This window comes from Moschus berezovskii, chromosome 11, assembly GCF_049115385.1.
Source record: "Moschus berezovskii isolate FMDL1 chromosome 11, NW_MosBer_1.0, whole genome shotgun sequence".
Classification (NCBI taxonomy): domain Eukaryota; kingdom Metazoa; phylum Chordata; class Mammalia; order Artiodactyla; family Moschidae; genus Moschus; species Moschus berezovskii.
The window spans coordinates 78,652,394-78,670,464 of NC_142470.1; the positions used below are offsets into that span (position 1 = coordinate 78,652,394).

Below are 18,071 nucleotides of genomic sequence, written 5' to 3' on the forward strand. Positions count from 1 at the left end.
AGGATGTCACAAAGAATCAGCCAACCCTCCCAGATTTTTTCATCCACTTAGGCAGGGGAGTGGCCGGCCATATGGTCTCTGTTCTCGCAAAAGGGCAAGGAGGAAGCCATCTCCCACAGATACCAGGGCACTGCAGGCAAGGGAGGGGTCATCTCAGGGGGTGCGGGGCTGACTCACCAGGCTGTGCATGATACGCACACCGTCGGGGTTCACCGTGAGCGCCTCCTTGTACAGCTGCTTGGCCTCCTCCAACCTGCCCTTCATCTCGGCCAGCCGGCCCCGCATGTAGAGCACCGAATGTGAGGTGGGAAAGAGGCCCGCCGCCTCCTGGATGCAGAAGCCTGCTTCCTTGAGGTGCTGCTGCTCCATGAACAGCTCGGCTGTGAAACCAGAAGGGCAGGTGAGGCGGTGGGAGAAGTCAGAGGCGGTGGCCCCCTCCCACATCTGACCGTCAGCCCCCCGAGTTCAGGAGCCAGGCTTGGGTGATGGCACCAGCCCCCTGAGACACAGCACAGGACGGGCTCACTCTGGGGCATGGCCGGAGCACCAGGCAGTGGCTTCTGAGTGCTCACCCTGTGTCAGGTTCATGCCATGTGCTGCACGGAGACCAACTCTGCCAGCACTCACCAAACCCTACAGGACCATCACTTCTATTACCCACTTCAGGGAGGAGGAGACGGGCACAGAGAGGCCAAGGAACTCTCCTAAGGCCACAGGGGGAGACAGTGATGGAGCCAGGGTTCACACTGGGCTGTCTGACAGCAGAGCCTGGCAGCAGGGGCATGAGTTGGGTCCTCTGCAGCTAAGCATTTGCTCGGGTCCTGTTCATCACTTGTTCAGCTGTCCACTGTGGACAGGGTGGGGGGCAGATGAAGTGGCTCCCCAGGGATGCCAACCGACTGAAGAGCTACTCTAGCTGCATTGTCAGGACAAGGAGAGCCACAAGATGCTGCCAAAGATGGGACAGGAAGGCAGTCCCGAGGGTGCCTGCGAAGGGGCAGGGCTGGGGCTCACACCGAGAAGCTAGAAAGTCAGCAGTACATACTGAGAGCTGACTGTGGACCCTGGGCCAGGCAAGCATCTTCTCTTATTTAATCCTCATAGGTCTGGGGGGAGGCAGGTTCTCTCCTGTGCCCCAGGCTGCTAGAGGGAGGACCTTACCCCAGTCCCTTGGTAGAAGGTGAAGCTCCCGGCCTCCCTCCAGATTCAGGACTTTCCATCATAAGGAGGAACAACGTGTTTCAACCTACTGGCAGGGAAGATCTCCCCACAACCAGTGAGCCTTCTGGCTCCACATCGGGAGAAAACAGGGCAGTTTCTCCAGTCTTGGCCCAGCCCACACAAACACACATTTCAAACCCTCGCTGTGTAGGCACACACCCACCGCAGGTGCTTTTAGAAACACAGTGCCCTGGAGTTGCCTTGCAGCCCACTCAGCCTGCCTCCCGTGGCAGCCTGGGTGCCCCACACAGATGGGAGGGAGCACAGAAGGGCAGGCAGAGCCTGGCTGGTGACTCTGCCAAGAGCTATTCCCAGCAACGGCCGAGAGCTGAGGTCACACTGGTTCAGGTGAGGTCTGGGGGTCGGGGGTGGATAACAGACCTCCCAAAGGAAGCTACCAGAAAGAGGTGGAAAACCCAGGCCCAGGCAGCCCACCTTCTTTTTCTAACAAGAAGCAGAAGGCGGCCTAATAACGGCCTTGACTGTGCACACAGCACCGGGGGCATCCAGCGTGAATGCAGCCTAAGATCCGCTGGATAATCAAAGCAGCTTGAACACTGCAGAAGGCTTTCTGAGTGGGGTATTCTTTTCCTTTACTGGAGATGAGAATGTGGGAGAATCAGAGAATTAACTCAGAGGTGCCAGGCTCGCATGATAAGGTGGGAGAGGGCAGCACAGGCTCCAGTCCTCAGAGATGGCCTGAACTGGAGTTGCTGCCTGGGCTCTCCACTGGCTGCCTTCGTACCTGCGTCCAGCATCCGGCTGCTGAGGACCGACCATGTGCCTGGCCCTCCCACGAGAAGGAGAAAGAGAGGAGGTGAGGGAAGGGGAGCAGCTGAGCCACAAAACCACTGGACTGACAAATGCCATGGCTGAGTGTTCGGGGCATGCAGATGGGGTCGGGCCAGCTGGGCTGGTTTGATCAGGGGAGTCTTCCTGGGGGAGGTGGCATCTGAGCTGGGGCCTGAAGGCACAGGGGCCCTTGGCCTGGCAGAGAGGAGAAGGGAGGTCTCGCTGGGCTGGGTCTGGAGGGCTGGGCAGGTCTTTCCAGGGCCACAGAGGAAAAGGGAGGGAGGAAGTGTGAGTGGTGGGGGTGGGGAGGCCTGTCCCGCACCAGCCCCTGGGCTGCTCCGTCCACCGCCAGGAGCTGAGCTCAGAGGAAAGCTGGGCTCTCTCCTCCCCTGGACCTTGTCCCAGCAGGCCCTCCTCGGGCCTGGCCCACCTGCCCGCTTGGTCCTGGCCCGGCTCATTAAGCTGTTTACAACTTGCTGCCCTGACTCCCAAGCCTCGTCTCTGGAGGCTGGCCCCCGTCCCACCCTTGGGATCTCCTCACAGTGCCTGCACATCAACAGATTTCAATTACGAGGATCCCCAACCCCCTCCTTCCTCGGGGCCCTGGGCTTTGTCCCAGCCACACAACAGAGGACATGCCCTGAAAAATAGGTAGGGCTGCTCTGCTCTGACGGACTTCATTACCAGTCAGGCAGGAAACCAAATGACAGAACAGAGCCAGAGGTTAGGGCTCTCGGCCACGTTACTGACAGCCCCTGGCAGGCCTACTGCCAGGGTGGGATCCCGGACCTGCACACAGACCCTCAGGTCAGAGGGCTGCAAATGCACCCCTTTTGTCTAGCCTCAGCCTCCCTGGGCAGTTGTTTTACCAAACATGGTGCTCCCCAGACAGCCAGCCTCGGCTGCAGAAGGAGCCCTATGGCACAGTGCCCGCCCACTGCCCAATCCTCTACCTCCCAGCCCTGGTGACCAGGGCCCCAAGGTGTCCACACCCAGCCCAGTCTCCCTCTGGCCAGGGCTGGATAAGCACCCACTATCACTGGATTTTCCTTGGATTCTCATAGGTGAGGTCATCCCTCCAGCAAACAGGGACCTCGCAGCCCCCTCAGTGTCAGAGGCTCCTCTCTGATCCCCTTGGTCCTTTCTCTCTCCCACTCCCTCCTGGTCCCCACTTTTCTCGGCCTCCTCTCTTCCTACCCCTGCCCTGACCTCCTCTCCTGTCTGTGTGTTTCGGCTTTTCTTCTTCTTCCCTCCTTCTCTCTCCCCGCCCCGCACCCTGTGCTTTTCTCTCAGCAGGCTCCAAATGGAAAACATCTGTTCCCTGGAGCTTTGCAACAGTCCCTTTTATTATTTTTTTCTGAGGCATCCTGATCTAACCCTGCACCCAGAGCTGGCTCCAGTCTCCCGGTTGTTCCTGCCAGTTCCGAGCCGGCTCTGCTGGGAGGAGGGCTTTCCTCGGCTGGTCCTGAGGAGCAGGGTGAAGGAGGGCCCAGGGCCAGGCCTGAGGCCTTGGGGGCACCTCCCCAGGTGAGATGGCTTCCTAGATATCCCCCAGGAAACCCCAGAAAGGAAGGGGGGCCACTCGGGCTGAAAGGGCAGAGGCCTTCCAGGGCAGGAGATAACGTTAGACCCTAAAAAGAATCCACCTTGAGCTCCAAGTGGAGGGGGAGGTGTCTCCAAAAGTTATCCCTTAAAGGAAATAAGCACTTCCCTATATGGGTGCCCAGAATAAAGGAGAAGGAAGGGTCGGGGAGGGCAGGGGAGGAGTGAGAGAAAACCAGCTGAAGGGAGGACAGCCGTGAGAGTAACAGAGAATCCAAAGGTCTGGAGGGAGTTTTTGGGTTAGCCTGGGACCCAGGGGTGTGTGACGCGTTGACTCAGGCCACACAGCGTCAAGGCCCTGTGGGCCTGGGCGCCTGACTTCCTGTCCTGGGAGCTCTCCTCACGAACTCAGGAGGAGGGGTTGACTGACAGGGAGGAGGGAGGAAGGAGGAAGAACAAGCAGGAGCACAGGAAGAGAGGACCAGGAAGGGGGCATATAAGGCCAGAGGGAGAAGGGCAGGGAACTGGGAGAGAAGGGAGAGTGGAGGGAGAGAAGGGAAGGGAGGAGGAGGAGACAGGGAAACACGAGAGTCGGGGGAGCCTGTTGGACCAAGGGCCAGATGCAGCTTCTGTCTCAACTATAAACACTGCCCTTCTGCCTCACCCCAGGTCCCCGGTCTGCCTGGCCAACAGTAGGGGTAGCATCCCCTTTCGAGGCCATCTAAAGAGCCAGGGCGCCAGCGCCCAGATGGTGTGGGTCTGCCATCTGGAAGCTGAGACTCAGGCCAGTTTTCCCCCGACACCTGCCTGCGAGCCCTTGGACCCCCAGGACAGGGGGACTCTCCCTGCTCCCACACCCCTCTCGAGCATGCTCTTAGCTCCCAGAGACACGAGCTGCAGTGACAGGAAGAGGGGTCTTCCTGTCCTTCTGGAAGGCACCTCCCGACACTCAGGATCCTGGAACATCTATGGGGCCGGGTGATTCTCCCATTTTCACACAAATCCACTGCCAAAGAGGAGACATTTTTGAAACTCATCTCTCAGGCAGAAACCCTCCCTGAGGCTTCTCATTTCAAAATGATAAAGGCAGGTAGTTTTCTCTTCCTGGAAATCTGGTGCAGCTGGAGGAATCATTAGGCTTGGTGGGTGGGGGTGGTCATGGGGGTTGCTGATGACAATACTTGTAACGTGGGTCAGGTCGGGGTGTGGAGGCTTAGGGTGATCTGCTCCTGGCAGTCCTTCATTCAAGGGGTGCTCAGCACATGTTTGCTGGTGATGATGATGGCCAAGGGAGGGGAGGGGGCTCATGCAGTGAGGATTCTCCAGAATCCTCCCACACTCAGAATGAAAGACCTAGGATACCTTCTTGCTTCCCTTTTTGCCTGTGGCAGCTACCCACCAGTCTATCCTCCTTTATTCTATAATGACAGATCCCCCGATTTTTAATGGGGCACATGTATACCCAGAATAATGGCACCTCCCAGAGTCCTTTGCAGGTGGATGTGGTCATGTGACTGAGTTCTGGCCAGTGGATCATGAGAGGAAGTGATGCATGCAAATTCTAGGACATGCCTTTCTAGGGACGGGTTGTCCCTTTCTCCCACCCTCCTAGTTACGCCTTGGAATGTGAACGCGGTGGAGAGCCACCTTGGATCACAAGGACAAGAGTGACACCGCATTAAGAGTAAAGCCAACAAAACGGAAGGAATCTGGGTCCCCGGATTGGGAGAGCAGAGCTGTCATCCTAGTCAAGGCTGCCATCTCTGAATTGTTACAGAAGGAAAAGGAAGTGTTTACCTTACAGAAGCCACTGCTATTCTGCATGGGTCACACACCCCAAGCTTGTCTCCTAATGCCACACAGCCCAACCCTCACCTTGCACCACAATTCAAGCATTCAGATTTTGTTCTCAGAGTTCTCCATGGGCCAAATGTCTAGGATAATGTCCAGAGAATAAAGGCTAATGTGCAAATTATTGAAGAATGTTGCTTATACCAAAAGTCTGATTATAGGCTTCAGGAGGGCCTTTAACCTTACTTGGAGTTACCAGAACATACTACCACCCTAGTAGAAAGCAGCATTTCTCAGAGATGCAAGCAGCCTTGTAAAATGCAGAAACGGCTGTTATCTGCTAAGATGAGTCAACAAGACAGACCATTAACACAAAAGGCCTTGGGAGTTCCAAAGCAGGTAGCATGCACCTCCCAAATCTGACCACTCATCAGTGCACTGCCAATATATTCCTTGAAGCTGGTGAAACCCCCGAGGAGGGTGAAGCTTTCTATCCCAGGCCCCTGTGGGGGTGGGGCCCCAGTATGCCCATCGGGAGCTGTTAGAGCTCCATGTCCTACAAGATGACAGGGCATCTTTGCCTCAGAGGAAGCCTAGCTTGTTACTCCTCTGGATTTTTCAAAGTTCTTCCTACTTCAGATGCAACAAGTGACACTGGAGCACAGCCCCCACATCCCTAGCATCCCAAGGGAGCCCGATATGCTAACTGGGGCAATATCTGCATTATTAACATGCTTCCCAGTCTAGTCTTTTTATGAATCCTTGTCCAATTTTTTCCCCCAGATTTAGATCCTGTGGAGGGGAGAGTGGGGGCGTCCTGCATACTAATGTGTCCATATGTGGAAGCTACCAGTGGGGAACTGTAGATCCTCAATCAACAAGCACATTCTAACTCTGACTTGCAGAATCTGCAGGTCCCAGGAAGGGAGTATCTCCTTTGTCTCTTCTCTCTCTTCTGGGTCGGGGTGGGGGGGCGGTTATCGACACTGCCTGGGGTTGGGGGTGGGGGCAGTGGGAGGCTGGCGGGGAGGGGCGTCAGGAGGGTAATCAGTACCAGGTGAGGAGCTTCATGCCTGGGTCACGGGGTCATGTTGGCCTGCTGCATTTTTAGGATTCCACTCACCCCACCACTTTGTTTTGCTGCTGCTGCTGCCATTTTCTCTCATTCAGGCACATCCAGGCTTGGTTCTCTCTTGTTTCAGTCTAATCCCCCTCTCACACCCGCTCCAGTATTCCTGAGAATCCTATGGACAGAGGGGCCTGGCGGGACTGTGTAAACTTGGCCAAGCACCTACTATGTATGTGCTAACTGCTCGACACACACTAGCTCATTTCAGATCAGGACAGTAAATGAGCTGTGGGACTTTGAACCTCCTGCCTCCCCAACCCTAACAGACCCTCCAACTCCAGGGTGGCAATGGTGCCCTGAATGGCGATCCTTGAGTTCCTAGCCGTCTACTTGCAATGAACTCGACCACCAGGTCTTGCTTTCTTGGGGCCAGCACACCTCACTTCTGCTCTAGTTCTCCCAAGAGTTCTTGGGGGGCTGAGTCCTAACGGGTTTTCTTCAAGACACAGCTTTTCCACCTGGGCTGCCAGGGCAGACTCACAGGAGCCAGAGGGGGCCCGGGTGGCCTGCAGGCAAGGGGTGGGAGCACTCACCAGCCTGGAGCCAGATCTGTTCCAGCGTGGTCCACAGCTGCATGGGGCCCTGCTTCAGAACTGAGCTGGGCACTGTCAGCTCTGACATGGCCTCCTCCAGCCGGGAGGCAGCAATGGATGATGCCCGCCGAGAGCCTGTAGAGCAAGATAGGAAAGGCTGAGCTGCAGGCCTGGTGACAGTGGCTGCATAGCCCTGCAGGAGCGGCAGGGCACGCTAAGTTACAGCAGGGTGGCCCGGCCCTGCAGCTGCAAAACAGTGCACAGACCCACTAGAAGGGGTCCATCTAATACCTTCACCCATGCAAGAGAGAGGGGGTGGGTTTCTGAGGGGCAATGAGGCAGTAAGCCCACTTCTAGGAGTCAATCCCTAAAGAAGAACACTGTGAATATCAGCAGTGGTGGGCATTCTACCACTGCCCAGGATACTGAAAGACAGAAATGATCTCAATGTCCACCAGTGAGGACTGATTAAAAATAAGTGAGAATATAATCATACTGGACAATGCAGTTATTGAAATAATAATGCACAACTATCAGTATTGATGCAGAAAGATGGTGACATAATGCAGTTTGGTAAAAAGAGAAGCAGACTGCAAAAGTGTAGGATCACAGTTTTATAAGAAATAAGAAACAAAATACGGGAATGTTTCTGAAAGTCTGAAAGGCCACTTATTAAGGTTCAAGTGGTGAAATGATGGATGACTTTTCCTTTCTCCCTTTTATATTTTCACTTTCTTTCACAAGTGCCTATTATTTCTTTATAGAAAAGTCCCATTGGAGGTTGGGCTGTGAAGGATTCTTGGGTAGCAGCTTGACCAGACCGTGTGCCCTCTGGAGAACTTCTCCCTGTGGCAGTCCTGAGTAGCACTGGGCCTCTGTTCAGGATGTACAAGCTGTTGACATTTACAGTTTATGTGCAGGTGAGATGCAAGCACTTTCTCTCTCTCTCAGAGGCAGTAAAGGCTCCAATACACTCGGGAAACCTTGGGGCAAACCACAGATGACTTCAGTTTATAAGGCGAGTGTTCACAGAGTCCTAATAACTTTGTCCAGAGTTCTTCCCTCTCTAATTGCAAAGGCGCTACACTCCCAGCACCGTTGCCTCCTTGGAGTTGGCAGCTCTACATCCAGCCCATTGCTCCTCAGCTCAAATCAGGTGCTGGGTGTGGCTTTGGGAATCAGCTTCATCTCTTGACAACAAAGGCGCAAGTTGGTTAACAGCCCCAGAAATGGAAAAGATGAGCAATGACACCAAATACGACTCCCTCACACTTTCATTCCCGTGACTAATTTTACTTGTGGTTTTGAGGAAGGTGTTCGCTTTAATCAGGTCCTGGGTTAAAACATATAAGTTTGCAGATCCTAAACTGGTTTGAATTTCACAAGCCATGGATGTCAGGATGAATTTTTCCAGGAAACTACGGTCAGATTTAGGCTGAAATGGAAGCTCAATCCTTCCTACTTGACTTGATCTGTTGAGGACATTATCATGGCAGACCTTGGCCTTGAGCTTTTTTTTTAAAAAAAAAAATTTATTTGGCTGTGTAGGATCTTCGTTGTGGGAACTTTTAGTTGCGGCATGTGGGATCTAGTTCCCTGACCAGGGACTGAACCCAGGCCCCCTACATCGGGAACGTGGAGCTTAGCCACTGAGCTACCAGGGAAGTCCTCTTGGCCTTGAGCTTCAGCCTAAGGGGAGACGTTCTCTGTGCTCCACAGCCATCACTCCACCCTAGTCTTCCCCACTCCCATTCAGAAGATGGGGCCCCCTCCCTTGCCTACGCCATCTGCCTACTTCCTGCCCCAGGGCCAGCAGCTGTCCCGCCACGCTGGGCCCTAAAGAGCCCGAGGGCAGTTCCTTTGCACAGGACCTTGGGCAGCAGCCAGTGAGAGGCAGGAGGGATTCCACCAGGCCGGGCAGATGCTCAGGCTGGGACAGGGAGCCATGGGCTCATGTGGACAGCTGCCCACAGGGCACATTCTTACCAGAGTCTGCGTCATGGGCATCGGGCAGAGTCAAGTGCATGCCACTCTGTTTCTTCAGCGTGAGGCCATCGCCGAGGCTGCCATCCTTTTCCAGGCCCCTGGAAGGCAAGGGAGGGCCAGGCCCCAGTGAGGTGGAGGGCTGGCAGGGAGAAGGAGGGGAGCCTTACGGCAGGTAGGCTCTGGGGCTGAGAGTTCAGACCCAAGAACGGAGCTAAAGATCACTGGGAAGGATGGAGATGAGCAGCAGGCCAGATCACAGCTCAGGCTCAGGATTCTAGAATCTGCTTCATCCCAGAGCTGAACTGAATGGTATTTCTCCTTCTCGCCGCCTGCCTGCTCCCTCCTTACTCCTGATTGCCTCCAGCCCACTGCTTTCCGAGTCCACAGGTTGTGCGCCTGCAAGGCCATCAGCCTCCTCACTAGTCCCTGCCGTGACCACATTTAGTTTCCAGAGCTACACGCTTACTCATGCTGTTGCCACCAAGGATGTTCCTGCTGTTCTCCACCCAACCCCCAAACAGCTTTAGAACCCAGTCCAAGGTCCCCGCCTCCCTCTAGAGGCTTCGAGCTGCTCATCTGCCCTCCGGTTACTTTCCCTCCCTGCTCTCTGTCACCTTCGATCCCAGTGCACACACAGACACACACACACACATACACGCACACACGCGCGCTGAGGATGAGAAACCCTCGCGTCCATCCAATCCCTCTTCGACCTTTTGTGTCCTCTCGGCATCCAGCAGAGAGCCAGGTACAGAGCAGGTGCTGTGAACAGGCTTCCATGGAAAGCCTGGTTTTTTGCGGACCAGCCCGCCCTCCAGGCACAGAAGGCCCAGAAGCCACTTCCTGCCTCAGGGTCCCTTACCCTGGACTGCCAGAGTGGCCCTGGAGGAGCCGGAGGGGGCCCTTGGGTGGCAGATAAACAGTGTGGCCATCTTATCACACCTCCCCCAATTCCCCAGGTCCCTGCAGCTCCCACACGGCTAGGGAGGCTCCTCTTTTCTAAAGAGTGGGCTGTGGGGGAGCCATCAGCTCAGCAAGGTTATGCCCATCTTCGGGCGCACCCTGCCAAGGGTGCTGTGGCCTTAATCTGCTGACTGCGGAGTCTCAGAGGACTGAGGCCGAACCGGCAGGAGAGGAGGAAGTGGGCCCAGAGGCCTCCTCAGGTCAGAGTGGACCCACGAAGAACAGCAGGGCATCCTTCCGTCTAATGCCGGTGCACACTGAGCTCGGGCTTCTGGGTGCACAGCCATCTTTGTGGGCGTTAGAGGAAACCATCCACAAAAACACAGTGGGAAAGGGCTGGCTCCCACCCCGCATGCACACCTCTCATTCTTGGGGAGGCACAGGAGTGTGAAAGAGCCAGAGACCCTGGGGGAAAGCTGCGGGCTGCCCCTCCTTAGCTGTGTGACCCTTGGCAAAGCTACTTAACCTTTCTAGATCTTACTTCTCTTTTCTTGAAATGGGCATTGTGTGGAGTTAATGAGCATGAGAATGTCAACATCACAAGGCTGTGGCAAGGATGAAATGAGGATGTGGACTGGGGCCCCTCCCATGCCCGCCTAGAGTAAATGCACAGACACAGCTGCTGCTCCCCAGGGGGCTCTGCTAGGGGCTCCAGAAGTGGCTCAGCTCAGGGACCTCTTGCCACCTGGTTCTAGGCCCCCACCCTGAAGAACCTGACAGCCGACAAGAGGAGACAGTCCACGCTAAGCATTTAACAAAGACCCGGATGGAGAGTGTTGCACTGGGCCACCAGAGGCCAGGCATGGGGCGGGGCTCCCCAAGGGGCAGTGTGGGCTGGTCCAGGCAGAGCAGAGGAAGAAGGCCTAGGCGCAGAGTGGGAGGCGGGGCTGGCAGGGCGGGGCGGCCCAGACCTTCAGGCTGTGGATTCTGGCCTTGATCCTAGACTGCCCCAGCCCAGATGTGATAAGTTTTTGCTCTGTGGCTTCAGGTTCGGAAAGAACACTCCCTATCCTTGGGAAAGCCAGGAGAGGACTGAATTTGACTCTGCTCCCAACAGTTTGCCTCCAACTAGCTGGCCAGGCTGAGCCCTGCTCTACTCTGAGTGGGTGCGGGGGTCCCCCAGAGGTGAGGGTGAAGTTGGTGGCTTGAAAAGACCCCAAGGCAAACCTGACAGCTCTACAGCTCTGCTGCTCCTGGAGGGGAGCCACAGGCTAAGCCCTACATGTGGAGAACAAGGCTGCAGCTCAGAGGGGCCCCGCCATGATCACCTAGATGAGCAGGCAGCCAGCCACCCGGCTGAGATGTGCGCTCTGCCAGCTCTGGGGCAGTTCTTCTCTGCAAGTGGAGCCAGGCCATGCACCTGCCTGCCTGTCACAGCTGGTGAGTGGCAGGACGAGGGACATCCAAAGGCGGGCCCCCCACACACCAGAGTCTGGCCCTCATTCCACAGCACCCAGCTGCCAGGTGGCTCCCCATTTCCTTTCTGAAAAGTCCCTCATTCCAAAGCTGCCTGCAGGCAGCTTCCACCCACTGCCCTGTTCAGACCTGGAATCTCCTAGGCCCAAAGCCTGCAAAGAGAGGGCTGACCCTACCCTGCCCAAGGATTTTATTTGATCAGATTATCCTGGGGCCTCCTCTGTAAACTCCAACTTTAGAGACATTCCTTTGGGGATAATAAGAGGTTGCTAGGCTCCCAGAGTCCCAGTGAAAGGACAAGTGCCCACCAGAGTGGGGTCGCCTGAGGTGGTGGGGAGATAACACAGCCAGACAAGGGGAGTGGAGCAGAAATGAAGCCCATTTCTGCTTTGGGCTGCACAAGCTGAGCCCAGGTGTCTTGGCAGGTTTCAGCAAAGACATTCTGCAGATTCAGCCTGGACAAGAGTGCCTTGCTCTGGTCAAGGAGAATCTCAGAGCTGGGAACCGGAGCAGGAGATGGGATGTGTGGAGATGCTGGGTGAGTGGGGGTGCCCTTCAGGAACTCAGCTTCCTCCTCCTTCTCTCCCAGCTTCCAGACAGAACCAGGAAAGAAGTGACAAGCTCCACAGGCTGGGGTTCAGAAGACTCAGGTTTAAGCCCAACCACTACCACTCATAGGAGAATGGCTCTGATATGTTATATAAGGTCTCTAGGTCTCAGGTTAAGAACCCCTGGGGTGAGGATAAACTATGACAGTGGATAAGAAAACCAGCTGATGGGGGAGGTACTTAAAACGATTTCTCTTCCTTCTTACCCCTCTGAACTTCAGTTTCCTAAAGAGCCTTTTTCTGTCCTTCACAGAGGATGGTCAAAAGATTAAAATTAGGGCAGGCCGTAAAAGGCCCCAGGAACAGTAAGTCCCATGCCCTCATTCAAACATCCTCCCCACCCTCTCACCCACCAGGCATCATGGCCACTCAGCTGTGGACTGTTGCCCTGGCAACCACCACCTCCCAACTCTGTCTGGAGGGACCCGCCACTCACCCCAGCTGGGAGAAGCTGTATAGGGTCTGCCACAGCCGCAGCATCTGTCGACAGGTCACCAGGGCTTCCTCTGGGCCTTTCAGGACCTGCTCCAGCTTCACCTTGGTGAACATCAGGCTGTGGGAGGGAGGACAGCAGTGAGAACACCTGAGGGGGCCCCCTTCCCCTGACTTTCCTCCCAGGGTAGAACCCCAAGGGCTTCTGCCCCACTGGAGAAGCCCCCATCAGCCCACCTCCCCAGCACTCAGGAGGCAGGGTGCCCACAAGCACGGCGGCCTCAGCCATATCCCGGGATCATGTGCTCTCTCTGTGCCTAGTTTCCCCATCCTCTCTGCCAAAGCATAGAGCACTCCTCTGCGTTCGTCAGCATCTCTGTGGCTCTCGCTTATCCCGATTGTGTACCATCCCGCCCCCCTCTCAAGAAACCTTGGGGCAAACCACAGATGACTTCAGTTTATAAGGCGAGTGTTCACAGAGTCCTAATAACTTTGTCCAGAGTTCTTCCCTCTCTAATTGCAAAGGCGCTACACTCCCAGCATCCTCCTCACCGAACACATGGCTATCTTTTTACTTACACACTCTCCAGGCCTTACATCAGAGACAGACCCAGAAGGAAACTGACTCAAGGAATGAGGCTAAGCAAGGAACAGGTGAAAAGGTCACCAAAGGGCAGGGTTCTGCTTCCCCTCCTCACCAGCGTGCAACAGGTGCTTAAATGCAAACTGTATCCTGACCCTGAACACCCGAGGATGATCAGGTTTTCCTTTATCTTCACTGAATAGCCTAAAATTGCCAGTTCTCCTCATATATTCAATAGGATGAGAGTGACATGAAGTCTTATTCAGTCACCATTTAGGAACAACAGAATCTCTTTCAACCCTCCTCAAACCTAAAGTCCTCTAGGGTAAGAACAGTGGGAACAATGGGGATGTGGCCCTGAGAGAGGCTGGGAAGAGAGCGAAAGGGCTGGTTCTACCAGAAGGCAGGTCCACAGCAGGGGCGGACAGCTGCCTCGCTCTGCCCAAGACAACGGTAGAGACCATCAGAGCCCTGGCTCAGCATGACCAGGGTGGTGCCAAGTGCCCACCCTTTAGTTGTTGGGGAGTCCAGGGTCCTGATGAGGGCCAAGGCAGTGGCTATTTACCAACACGTATGAAATACTGCAGTCTTTGCACCATGGGTACTGCCAGCCACACTGACGCACACCAGCTGCCTGGCAGCCTGTGGAGAACTTGGCTGAGCCACTGAGGCCCAAACAAGGCTGTAATCCTGGTCCTCAGGCAGTGAGCGGTGAGCCTCCTTCATTCACGACACTGCTTCTGGGGAAATCCGTGGTCTCAGTACCCTGGTGGGAGGTGCTGGGGACACTAGTCCTGCCGTCCCCAGTCCCTTTTTCCAGATTCTTGAGAGGTCTAACACCCCACAAGTATTAGGAGCCTCTGCTTTAGGAACATGAAGACATAATTTCGGCCTTCCAGGTGACAATTAGTGCTAAAAATGACAAACTGCTCAGAGAATCCAGGGCTGGTGTTTTGGGTCAGAAGCAGAACAAGGAAAAGCATGGATGAAGGGGGTCTTGCTGGGACTGGTGTTTGATGAAAAGGAACGTGGGGTAGGATGTGGCTGAGAGTCGGGGGAAGGAGGAGAACTATGGTGGGCTATGGCTAGAACAGGTATTGGTGCAAGTGAAAGCTCTCCCGGGGGCAGGGATACCCAGAACAGCAGAGTCCCCTGGGCAGGGAGACTGGGAGCTGGTTCCCTGGACAGTCCCTTGGGCAGACCAGTCCTGCAGCGTTCCTCTGCTCCCAGATCTCCCCAGACTGGCCTTCTCTGCAGCATGCCCCTCACCACCAGGGCCTGTCCCCCTCCTGCGCGCTGCCTGCATCCCTGAGAGCCGGCAGGGGTCCATGGGGTGGATCCAACCACACCATGTGCCCGGAACAGAAGTGGCCGAAAGCTGAGCTGGTGTTAGAGTGACTTCTACCAACATAGGCTCTTCTCCTCACGGCTGCTGACATTCCATTAGCATGAGCGACCCAGAGTGGAATTTCTCAACCCAACCACATCCTTTCTGGGCTGGGGCAAGCGCTCTGACAGCCCTCCTCTGGCTGGATCCCTCAGTCCCAGATCCCTGGAGGCCCAGGTTAGCTCCCGAGATTTCCCTGGTCTCACAGTACAGCACCACTGGGACCATCTTCCTTGGCAAGAAGCCCTGCGCCAACCGTGACATCAATCAGAACGACTCTGTGTGCCACCTTCCATCCACGCCACTGTTCCCCGTGACCCTGGGCACCTGTGTGGTGCTCACAGGGTATTAGGGGCACCCTGGACCATAGGACAGGCTCCCCAACTCATCCGTGCTTTGTTTCATGTCGTTGCCCCTGCTAGGGCTCCCCGTCCACAGACATGTGGCCAGCTCCTAACCAGGTGTCACCTTCTGTGTGTCCCCATGGGGGCCTTACCCCCAGGGATTTTTACTACGTCATGGGGACATGGGCATCCACATGCAGTGGACACCGCCGAACACTCTCCACCTGGTAACAGGGATCAGCAAACCACCCACTCCTTGCCACTCTTCTAGGACAACCAACTACTAGTCCTGCTGGAGCACAGGGCTCTCTCCCTCTCCCATCTGCCAGGATGGGTGGCCCAGTTCTTCAAGCAATGGTGCAAGGCTGGCAGGGCCCTAGCGCGCCACTATGGATGGTGGGGCCACAACCTCATCAGGACTCTGTGCTTCCGGGGTGGAGCCGTGGGGAGGCTGCTGGCAGTGGGGGCTGGGAAGAGAGGGGGCAAGCCCCAGCTCCCCACTCCCTTCAGCCAGCCCAGCCCCTGGCATACCTGTTTTATACACTGAATGAGTCTAACATGTTATCTGAAGAAATGATTCTGAGACTTAAAAAAAAAAAACTATTTTAATCCAAAGTTTTAGTCCTCCTCCGAGAAGTGTGATCACCCCTGCCCTTCTCCACTTAGGACAACCTTCAGTTAGCATTTAAATCACTCTCTCTCACTTATATGTGTGTGTGTGTGTGTGTACACATAATGTTTTCTGTTTTTCCACATAGGCTTATGCTTTTAACAATGAAGAAACACTCACATCAAGCATTTACAGATTCAGATACTCTAGAAAACACTCGGCAGCCAGCCCTATGCACAGATGGTAAAACTAGCATCTATCTTGTCCTGGGTCTTGCTGTGTGTCCCTGCCTGGGTGACGAGTGCCCGCAGGGCAAGACCCTGCCTCCCTCCATGCCAGCATCCTCCTCGCTTCCCTGGTGCCTGGCACACAGCTGAGCACATGGTGTCCATTTAGCTTAATACTATGAGGGTGTATGCATGTTGTTACAACCCTCCAGCCACATTCTGGGTCTCATGGTCCACGGTAAATCAGAGCCGATTTCTGAAGGCACCGCTTCCCGCTGCCGGCTCCCAGCTAGGAGGCAGGTGGGGAATCTGCTCGCGGATGCCTCAGAACTGTAGCGAGGGCTGGACTCACGCAGCCAACAGGCAGAGTGCCAGCCGATTCCATTTTAAGCTGTCCAGAAGCAAAATGTCCCAGGGCCTGGGGAGGAATGGGGAGCTCAGGACACGACACAAAGGCATCTGGCTCCATGTGACACATCCCAGAGAATAGTCTCCCAGGCAGAGCCAAAAGTACAACAGAGGAGAGTCTCTGAGGCAGGAAGGCTGGGATACTGGAATCCAGCAGCCCTCCAATGCCCTGACAAGAGCCATTCCGGGGGAATGGCCCCACTGCTGTCCTGACCCTGCCCTGTGACATCACTCAGCGCACAGACACTGGCCCAGGAGTGAGAACCCCGAGCCAAAGCCCCAGCTTCGCACCGCCACCCAGCTGGCATGCCACAGGTTCCAAACCTGTGACACAGGAGTGAAGCCTCTTGTCCCGTTTGCCCCAGGGACTCCTGCAGGATGAACTGTGATGACCCAGAAGCAGCAGCTGAGAAACCCACAGCTGCACTAAGTCCTCGAGCATGGGCCTGCCCAAGGCTCTGGGAAGGGATTCTTTTATACTTGCAGGTCTGAAAGGCCCCAAACATCAGCGTTCAGGCCAGTTGCCTTCGAAGGCTCTCAGAAAGCCCTAGACCTGCACGGCTTGTTCAGCAAGGCAGGTGGGATGAAAGATGGGCATAAGAAAGGAAACGGGTGAGAGGGGATGGACAGAGCCACACCAATCCAGGCAGAGCGAAACCACCTCAGCTGTGACCCCTGCGGCTGCGACCCCCGCTTCCTGCAAGCCCTTTCCTGTTTTGTAAGATGTAGAATAAACAGTGAGGTCTTTTAAGGCCGAATGCCTTCGCCATGCCGCCAAGGCGTCTAAAGGCAGATGTGAAAGTGAGTGTGCTCTCTGGGGAAGGCGAAGGAGCAAGGGGCAGTGCAGACGCCATGCCCTTTGTCCCCACCGCAGGGGTGAAGCTGCCAGGGCTGCAGGAGGAGAGTTCCAGGTGCTTGTACTCTGCACAGTCCAAAGGCTGAGGCAGGAGCGCCCTGTTCCTAGCCAGGAGACCAGTGTAGCTGCGGCCCACCCTCTAAGCACTCACATCCTTCCTGACGATCACCAGAGTCATGGCAGTCCCTGCCGGTCCTCTTCCGAGTCACCTGCACAGGTCAGCACCTGGGGTCAAAGACAGGTACTCATCGAACCTAAACAGAGCCAGTCCCTGCTGAACCATGACGAGTCTCAGCCCTGCAGAGTCAGTCAGTCTGTCTGCATCTGGGCCAGCCCCCCTCCGGTGGGGGAAGACAGAAACCAGTGAGGCCAGCATCTCTGGGTGTCGCCACAGGTCACTGCCTTTGTAAGTCTTTCTGGTCGCTCTGGCCAGCAGTTGATGATGGAGGTTCCCAGGGGAAAGCATGGGTGGGCCTAGTACCTGCCTCTCTTCCCAGGCCCTCTGCCTGGCCTGCACTCCTGGGCCAGGATCAGCCTTCTAACTATTTGTCAAGAGGATTAAGACTTGGAGCTATTCCCACCTGAGACCAAGACAAATCATTTCTTTCCACTGCTATGAAGAGGAACTATCTTAGGGTGGTACTCCTCAGAACTGGGTGAGCATGAGCCTTTCCAAAAACTTTTCTTAAAAACAAAACATTATTTTGTAAATGCGGGATATTTTTGTAACAATGGCTCTGGCTAAGCCAACAAGCACTGTCCTGGGGTCAGAGTTCATCCTGCCCATCCCCCTCACCCAGGGTCTCCAGTCATCTTCCTCTGTATTTCCTCCCTGCTGCTCACCCGAGCACCCCACCCTCAGTGGCATAGTGGATGCTGGCAGAACTGAGCAGGCTGCGGGGAAGGACATGGGCTGTGTGGGTGGCAAGCACAACAGGTCCACATTTTCACTTTCAGGTTCCTTGAAAGAAGTTCCCTGTAAAATATGCTCAGCATATGCAGTAATAAAGACTTGGGCACGGTAACTGCTGTGTGCCTGAGGGAACCGCCTCTGGCCCCTGACTTACTGCCCAGCAAACAGGAGGACATCGTACTGAAGCGTGGCCTCTGGCCTCAGACGATGAGGGTCCACTGTCAGGCCCTGCTGCTTCCGAGCAGGTGCCTGGGCCTCTCTGAGCTTGACCGGCTGTTGGTAAAGCAAGGGCGGTAAGAGCGCCATCACGGAGGGCTGCTGGGAGGACTA

At 55.5% G+C, this 18,071-nt stretch overlaps 1 protein-coding gene and 1 long non-coding RNA gene across 3 annotated transcripts in view; one reads left to right on the top strand and one right to left on the bottom strand.

Moving 5' to 3' along the window:
* The window catches only part of TTC7A (tetratricopeptide repeat domain 7A), a 118,622-nt gene that overhangs the window by 12,995 nt on the left and 87,556 nt on the right, over positions 1-18,071 (bottom strand). For both annotated transcript variants that reach the window (XM_055400912.2, XM_055400913.2), the window contains exons 16-19: positions 12,418-12,534; positions 8,995-9,092; positions 7,009-7,143; positions 178-380 (exon numbers count right to left, since the gene is read on the bottom strand). In XM_055400912.2, coding sequence (XP_055256887.2) covers positions 178-380; positions 7,009-7,143; positions 8,995-9,092; positions 12,418-12,534 — 553 coding nt within the window. The remainder of the gene's footprint in view (positions 1-177; positions 381-7,008; positions 7,144-8,994; positions 9,093-12,417; positions 12,535-18,071) is intronic.
* On the top strand, positions 2,528-5,432 carry LOC129539889 (uncharacterized). The gene is made up of 3 exons (XR_008682541.2): positions 2,528-3,077; positions 3,376-3,540; positions 5,168-5,432. It is a non-coding gene; the product is annotated as an uncharacterized LOC129539889 (long non-coding RNA).